The 8,485-nt window shown below is 39.9% G+C and overlaps 1 protein-coding gene across 3 annotated transcripts in view; it reads left to right on the top strand.

Moving 5' to 3' along the window:
- The first annotated feature begins 3,748 nt into the window (after positions 1-3,748).
- The window catches only part of ITGA6 (integrin subunit alpha 6), a 23,356-nt gene continuing 18,619 nt past the window's right edge, over positions 3,749-8,485 (top strand). For all 3 annotated transcript variants that reach the window (XM_010171747.2, XM_029085901.1, XM_029085900.1), the window contains exons 1-4: positions 3,749-3,870; positions 4,252-4,331; positions 6,036-6,291; positions 7,808-7,939. In XM_010171747.2, the coding sequence (XP_010170049.1) occupies positions 4,263-4,331; positions 6,036-6,291; positions 7,808-7,939 (457 nt within the window). In that variant the 5' untranslated portion in view covers positions 3,749-3,870; positions 4,252-4,262. The remainder of the gene's footprint in view (positions 3,871-4,251; positions 4,332-6,035; positions 6,292-7,807; positions 7,940-8,485) is intronic.

The following is an 8,485-nucleotide window of genomic DNA, read 5'->3' as shown; positions in this document are numbered from 1 at the left end:
GGCTTCGGGCAGTCAGACCTGAGTTGAAAGTAGTGACTGTAGCCCTTGTACACCTTCAGGGAGAAGTCCCCATGAATAAAATGAATCATACTGTGATCATGGGTGGAGAGAAATGCAGAACTTATTTTTGTCAGTTTTTGTTTGAAGAGGAAGTTCTTTGGTTTTAATCTCAGTGTTTCATCTGCCACTATAAGGAGATAGCAATAGCTAGGAGAGCACCTCCTCTTACCTCTTCCCTTTGGCAGAAAGAGGTTTTGCTTGCCACTGAGAAAGCTAAAATGGAATGTACATAGCTGCAGAAAAACCTAACCTGATTTTGGAATAATGAGCTCAAACTTGATTAAAATTCTTCTGTTTAAACACAGCTGAGTAAGTAGCTATACAGTAATGACTGGAATGTGTCCTCAGTCTGGAAGAACTCTGTTGAGCACGTAGTGCAGCTCAGTGTACAAGCTGATTTGTTTGGACTGCTGCAGTCATGCTGAAATTCACACTGGTGAATGGTCCATGGCGTATTTCCTTCGTTTCGTGCACACTTTAATTTTTAAATTAAGTAATTTGTCTTCTATAATAGAATTCTGATTTTTCAAATGTACCTCTTGAGCAGTCGACGGGGTGAAGAGCAGCTCTGTTGATCGCAAGTCACAACGTGCTTGACAAGGGATTTTTATGTTTTGCTTGATTTATTCAGCCAAAGATTAGATGCATGTGGCTTTCTTACTTACATTCCTGATAACGTTGATAATCCTCACCACATCTATAATCCTCAGCACCTTCAGTAACCTGTCTTGTAGAATCTGGAAGCGTAGGTTTAGTTTTCTCCGCTGTGGTCTTTGGGGCAGATAAGTAGTGAAGAAGTGCAAAGGAGTTACAACACTTTTTAATGGATCTTTGGCTGCTACTTGAAAATACATTTCAGGATTTACCGTAGTATCTGCTTGAACTGGTCTGAGCCTTTGCCGAGTGCCTGCTCACAGCGTGTGCTGCTGCTGAACTGTGTGGTGGATAAGGGCTTGCAGTGACGTACGTAACAGGATTCAGGATTTTTGTGTTTGATGAGCCTTGAAGGCTAGTGACAGAATTCCTGACAAAAGTTCTTTGAGGTCTGGAGGGTTTTAAATAAGTCTGCTTTGAAAGACTTTGTTTACAGTGGAAAATAACTTACATAAAATTAGGGGAAAATAACTTATGCAAGATTTGGAAGTGGGGGTAGGAGCACTGGGAAAAATATAAGGTTGCCTTTGAGACCATGTTGGATTGTCACTTTTTTGTTTGTTTTTAAAAAAGCTGAGCAATTTCATTTTTCATCTATTGATCTCAACAGATACCTGTTTGAGATGCTATTGAATGTTTGGAGCATCCAATGTCAGGTGCCACATTTTTCCATCTTCTGTTGCCTATGCTGTTTATTCCCTGATGCCTCCGTAGGTCTTCCCTCTGGCTGATTTGTCATCAAGATCATGGTCACATCACAGTATGTTGTAAAAGGTGTCATTTAGCTAGGGAGGAGGTATAGTCTAGCTATCCTCATAGGAAAGAAGAGGGCTGTGTAATTTTCTTGATCTAGTGCCACTGCTGCCAGTAGTATGCAGATGGGTGAGTTAAACCAAATTAAGTATTTTTCCAGAAACTTTTAGTTGTGTTCACAATGTTGAAACAAAAGGTTTCTGATCAAATTTCTTTAAGTGAAATTCAATACATAATTTTTACCACCCAAACTTTGAATGAAGATGTAGAAATAATAAAAATTTCTGTAAGTTAGGAAATCAGTGTCTCTACTTTCTTAAATTTTGTTTGTTAAAAAAACCAAATCTCATCTACCTTTCCCTGGGGAGTAACAGAACTGAGGAGAAAATGTATCTATTCCCACGTTAGGAATAGCTCAGAAACAGATGCTTTGCAAAATAATTACTCTAAGAGATTACAGTTAAATGCACTGTTGCCAAAATTAGAAAATGAAGTTATTAATGGCCTTTCTAAAAGCGTGGTTGTTTAGATTACAAACTCTTGTGATGACTGCTATGTTTCTGAAAAAAATCTTTGAAAAAGATGCCAGACATGGGGGAAAAGAAGGAAACACTTTAAACCAAAACCCACCCACACTGTGTGTCCTGATTTTATATGTGTATCAGTCAAAAGCAAATATTTTACCTGAAGGTTTCACCATTCAAGGGGGAGGGCAAGTTATGGATTGTGGGAGAACTTCTATAAAAGTGGTGAAAACTTGGCTGTTGCACAATACAGATGTAACTTTCTGTTTTAAAAACGTGTCCTTTCTCATAATGCATCAATTTCATTTCATGTCTCATTACTTTAGAGACAATGAATTAATGTTTTCTTAATAACAAAAATTACGTAGTATCTTAACTGATCCAGTCTTAACTATTAAATATGAATAAAAGTGAGTCTTGTTTTCAGTAACAGAAGCATTCTGAGAGGCGGCAGTGTGCTTTGTCCCACTGCTGCTATAAAGCATGCAGAAAAGCTTTTCTGTCAAGCAAAACTCTATAGCTGAAGCCTTAAAGAGGGTCTGAGTTCCTCTTTGAGCTTTGTGGATCCAGCTATAGTCCCAGCTTTGTACTCCTTGACACTGTAATGTCAGGGATCTCTTCTCTCAAATGTTTTGTACCAGGGTCAGGAAACACAAGCAGTCTGGTTCAGCATCCATCCATCCATCCATCATACCTGCTGTGTTGCACCTACCCACACGCTCTTCTGTCCTTGTTTTTTCAGCTGAACATGGTGTTTCTTGTTTCTTCCACAAACTATTGTGTACTGGTTGTTACCGGTTTCAGTTAGCAGCTTGACAGGCAGCTATGCTTTGTGCATGTGTGGCACTTCACAGAAAATTAATTACGATGAATATTTTTGGCTGAAAACTCATTTTACAAGGAAGTATGTTTACTGGTGATTTTGTGATAATGCTCATGGGAGACAGTTGATACAGGCAAAAAAATTGGCTTTATTCAGTTTTTAAAATAAGCACTTTCACATTTGGTTACCAGAACAGTCTAAGGAGGGCTCCTTAGAGTCGCTTTTTATAGGAGAAATAAGTCCTGTGTGGGAATGGCCAGTCTCTTGATGAGAGATTTGTTGGAGAGAAACATTTTCAGCTTGAAAATGGAGTATCTGGCCAAAGGAGTAGAGGAGGGGGAGTACATGTTTGCACAGAGCCTGGTTAGTTCAGTGAACATTTGCTTGGGCCAGGAGGATCTGGCTTTGCTTCACAGATCGGAGATGTCAAGGTGCCCGTAAATTCAGACGAACAGCAGCACAGGACTGTCATAAAACTAGAAGAAAGCCCGAAAGCAGTTGTATTCACTGTTTGGGGCATTTGTGGTAATTCATTAACACAACAATTTCTAGTGAGGCAAAAAATGCCCCACTTGACTCCCTGAGAGAAGGATGTTTTTTGGCAAAACTGCCAGACACCTACTTTTTTAAAATTTTTATCCCATTCTCGCTGAACGTTGCAACAATAATAGCAGTAATGGCAATTCATTTACTGGTTTGTGGGTCCAATAATTGCAGAACTATTACTGCTTCACAGGCCCCCCTCCCCCACACCTCTCCTCCCCATCCCCCAAGGAACCAGGGCTGTCATGTAGCTTTTCAACCATCTTCAAATGTTTGCATGTCAAACCTCTAGCACCATGGTGAAAACACTTCTCGATTCTGTTGTCTTCCTGTTTTTTAATGTTACCTCTGCAGATGCCTTTAAATTATTTCTCTTTACCTGCAGATTGCTGGTTGGAGCTCCTCGGGAAAAGGCCTTTCCGTCCCAACAAGCCAACAGAACAGGAGGGTTGTACAGCTGTGACATCGCATCTCCAAATACACGCTGCACGCGTGTCATATTTGATGAGGAGAGTAAGTTCTTTAGCTCTTTTGTTTTAGATTGAAACTTTTGTCTGTTTTTTCTTATTTGATATGGTCCTTTCCAAAGGCAGCGTATCGGGCAGTTTTTTCTATGGATTTATATATAACTTTTTGCATCAGAATAAGTTGTAGCTTAATTGCTAAGATAGCATGAGATGCTTGAGTCTTGGTGGATTTGGATGTTCTTACTCTTTAATGAATTGATGTGACATGAAGTAATAGGCTAGAAGTGCTTGCTAAAATGTACAGACACTGCCATCTGCAGACTGTCTCATGTATTGTATGAAGTGCCTGTCCTGACAGGGACTTAAAAAAAAAAAAAGAAAAAAAAGAAACTATTAATATTTGAAGCTGTATTATGATACTCTGCAGCTGACCCGAAGATGGAGAGTAAAGAAGACCAATGGATGGGTGTAACTGTCCAAAGTCAGGGGCCAGGAGGAAATGTGGTGGTAAGTCTAATGGACTAACTTACAAAAACATTTTTGGTCTACAGTAAATGTTCTGAATGGTCTGCATTTCTGTGCAGCTTTCTGAAAAGTAACTTTTCCTATGTTTACTCCTGTGATTCCTTGTAAGGATGGACTTAAATGTCTCCCTAGCAAAGTAAGGCACTTGAGATTGTAAAAGCTTTAAATTATTTTTCTAACTTTGAGTTTTCCTTTCTTTACAACCTTTGTAACAATCTAGGATGGACAGTTCATTTTCAGGGTGTCCACTTATTTTTTGCAATATACACGTTGTTTCTTTTAAATCTATTTTCTAAAATGATCATCCTCACTTTAACTTTCATCAGTGACTTCCGCTGAGTTGCTCCTGTGAATAAGTATGGCCATTGCACTGCAGTAAGACTACTAGCTGTGCTTTGTTTTATACAAGTCAGAGAGAAAAAGCTTTCAAGAGTTACCAGAGAATGTTACTTTTTTGGCTCTTTCTCAGTTAGGTAAACCTCTCATGGATACCAGCTACGTCATAAAATGGGTGTGCAGTGAAGCTTCCCCATGTAATTACATTCCTGCAGGTTAATGTCACTGCTTCCAAAACTGGAGGCAGGTGACTTCAGGGTGTGAATGTGGAGTTCTTTAAGGATATAGAGGCAGTAATAACTTGCTTCAGTCTGCCTTGGAACCCAGAGAGCAGAAGAGCAGATGGGAAGAGTCCTGCTCATTGAATAATTAATCATCAGCTAATGCTGTCTTGTCTTTTCTGAGAAGGAACTTTTCTTTGAAAGTGATAACTGGGAAATGCACTTACTAGCTGAGGTGTGGGCAGCCTGAAGGTCACTGTGTAGTGGGGCAATACTGCAGTGCTCCAAGTGTGGAGCAGCTGGGTGTTCACTTAATATTTAAGCCTTGATAGGAACCATACAAAAGGTTTGTCAGCTGAGAAACCTGGCTTGGTTGTGCTCTTCTCACACCTGCTACATCTGGTTCTGCCAAAAACACTGATGGCAGAGGGGTCTCATTGTTCCACCTCTTTTTACAATGGCTTGGTGGTTACATCACTTAACCCAGTGGCTATTCATCCTTTATGTTAAATATCTGATTAGAATTCTCTTCCCAGGTGAACAGTCTAAAAGGCTGAGGAACAGGTTGTGCTCAGTGCTGCTGCGCAGTCCCAGTGACGGTTATCCCAGAAGCGGAACATCCAATGTAGGAAGTAGGAATAACTTCCCTCCCCTCCACTGCAAAAGCTTTCAGCCTCCACTTTGTGGCACTTTTCTGGAAGGGATGAGTTCTGAATAGTGTCAGGTAGATGATAGTTGAACCAGCCTCTCATGTCCTGCACAAGCGTGTAAGTCATGTAACTCTGACAGCTGTGGGAAAACACAGCCACTTCTTTGTGAGAGATAGGGTGGTTCTGTCCTCACTTCTTGAAAGGGGGAAGCCTTTAGGGCTAAAAACACTAAATCCCACAGAGAAGAGGGATTTAACCATGCAGCTTTCCTTGACCATGAAGCTGGTTGACTCTGACTTGTATCCATAGATGCACAGCTTTTCCCCTACGTTGCCCATAGGGAACAGCGGACTCTCTGCATTGCAACACAGATGTTTCTACAAGGTGACTTACAGTATTGCTAAAGGAGACCAGCCTTCTTTGATGACTTGCATACAAACATGCAGAAAGCATCACTTACTACTTTTTCTGTCTTGCAGACATGTGCACATCGCTATGAGAAAAGGCAGTATGTAAACACAGTGCAGGAGACCCGGGATATCATTGGAAGGTGCTATGTGCTGAGCCAGGACCTCACTATTAAGGATGATATGGATAATGGAGTATGGAGTTTTTGTGATGGTCGTTTAAGAGGCCATGAGAAGTTTGGTTCCTGTCAGCAAGGTGTTGCTGCTACTTTTACTAGAGACTACCATTATATTGTGTTTGGTGCCCCAGGCACTTACAATTGGAAAGGTACGACGTGGCTTCTTTCCTGCTTACCCTTACCGTTTCCTCTGAGGTTGCTCACAAGGGTTACAACCTAAGTTTCTAAAAAAAATTTTTTAGGGGAGGGGGGATAAATGTAATAGTGATCTAATGATTTTACCCTGTTTTCACAAGATGCTGTGCTCCTGTATCAAAAGTGTTTACTGAAGTTCCTTTGAATATCTTTGAGGGAGTACTTAATAATGGATAATGGAACTTTGAACATATGTACAGAAAAATTTTTCCTTATTAGTCTTAATTTTATGGTAGGATTGAGTCCTTGCTTTGAGACTTCCACACTGGAACAAATTACTAAATTATTTTAAAGTTATTGGACCAACCTTTTTTCCTGCATTTGGGCAAATATTAGATAGCTGCACTGAGGTCTTTGTTTATCCTGAAGTATTGTCCACTTTATTCTTTGTGAAGTCTCTGGAAAGCAGCACTTCCCAGACTAAATACTGGAGGATTACAGGAAGATAACTGAACACAGCAATACTAAATGTATTTGTATTTAAATCCAGGGATATCCATGTAAAATTCCATGGATAATCTATCTGGCAAGAGCTAGGTCCTTTATATCATCTCGAAGATATTCCAAACTTAAGGGAAAAAACCCACAGATTTTCTCTTGTTGGTTTATATTGAGAAACATCTAAATGGCCAGCTCTGTCTTTTTTTCTTAAAGTGATTTTTCCCATCGCACTCCATAACACCAACAGCTGTGAATGCTTCCCTCTATAGAACATCTGATCCTCGAAGCATTGAATTTTTCCCCTCATACACCCGTGCCTGCTATATGAACCATGCAGAATCTTTGAGTTAAGCTCTGGCACAAGGTGTACTTTAGTGAAAACTTAATCTTCCACGTATCTGTCAACAAAATCTGTCCAAGCTGAAGCAGCATACTGAGTTCAGACACCGTTTTACTTTAATTGCAGAGAAGTGGTATGACACTGTATCAGTCATAAGAGTACTCTTGTATCATGAGAAAATGTGTTTGTGCTTGCCAAAATGTTAAATATGCCTGTTGATAAAATGGAAGAACACATTTTATTGAACAATAGCTCTTTCCCCCTTAAGTAGTGTTTTCTAAATATATCCCTGGTATTTTGTCATAGCTGAACAGTAAATTGTTTTTTTTGTTGTATTCCTGTTGCACTTACCTCCCTTTCAAGAGAGCCTTTTGAGGTTAAGGACTGTAGGATGAGGGTGGTTCCTGACCAAGTTGGTCCGTGTTTTTGTTGAGAATTTTTTTAGTATCCCATATTTTCCAGATAGTTGCATGGCTGCTCTGTAGAGCGTGAGATTCTGGCACACAGCTAGAACTTAGAAATTCATTGCCTTTTGAAAATGCTTTCACCCAGTGCACTGTTCTGTGTTTGTCCCATTTAAACAGCAGTCACTATCTCATTCATCGTAATTACTATTAGTTTGGAACCATTTATCTGTTGTTTTTCTCCTTACCATTCATTTGCTTTATTTTATCATTTCATTTCTTCAGGGGTGGTTCGTGCAGAGCAAAAAAATCAGACATTTTATGATCTGGGTATCTTTGATGATGGGCCTTATGAAGTCGGTGATGAGAGCCGCCAAGATAAGAATCTAGTTCCTGTTCCAGCTAACAGTTACTTAGGTAGGATGAAGTACATATGGTAAATCTCTTTAGGCTTCTTAAACGTTTGTGATCCCAGACTGGTGCAATGATATGAAATGGGAGCAGAAAATCCTTCGTGACCCTGTAACATGTTAACCATTTTGGATAATTCACATATCCCTCCACATTTGTGGGCCAGTTTTAGGTGTAAGATAGTGAGGTATCTAGAAGAGCTGCTAATGTAATGAGAGACTGAAGACCTGTGACGAGGACCTACAGGTTCTGAGGGAGTGATTATAATCGCTCAGATGGTTAAGCACAGTGTATGGATCTCTTGTCCTCAGTCACAAAGTCTCTGCCATGTGGTATCAGAAGGTTTATTAAAATTTGAGTTTCTGGATGTAACTGTTAAGACTGCAATTTCTCTCTCCTGGTAGGTGAGTGCAATTTTTTTATTCTTCAAGTTTTAAAAACTCTGATGGCCTTTTTACAGGCCTTTAAAATACCATGATATGAGTAGTGTTTATATTTCAAGTGTGTGTGTGTTGCAGGAGGCAAGTCTCTTGCACTTGGTGCACGCCTGAA

The sequence above is a fragment of the Antrostomus carolinensis genome, unplaced genomic scaffold (genome assembly GCF_000700745.2).
Source record: "Antrostomus carolinensis isolate BGI_N321 unplaced genomic scaffold, ASM70074v2 scaffold22177, whole genome shotgun sequence".
Classification (NCBI taxonomy): domain Eukaryota; kingdom Metazoa; phylum Chordata; class Aves; order Caprimulgiformes; family Caprimulgidae; genus Antrostomus; species Antrostomus carolinensis.
Note: the sequence above shows the minus strand (reverse complement) of the source record. Positions and strands in the feature narration are given on the sequence as shown.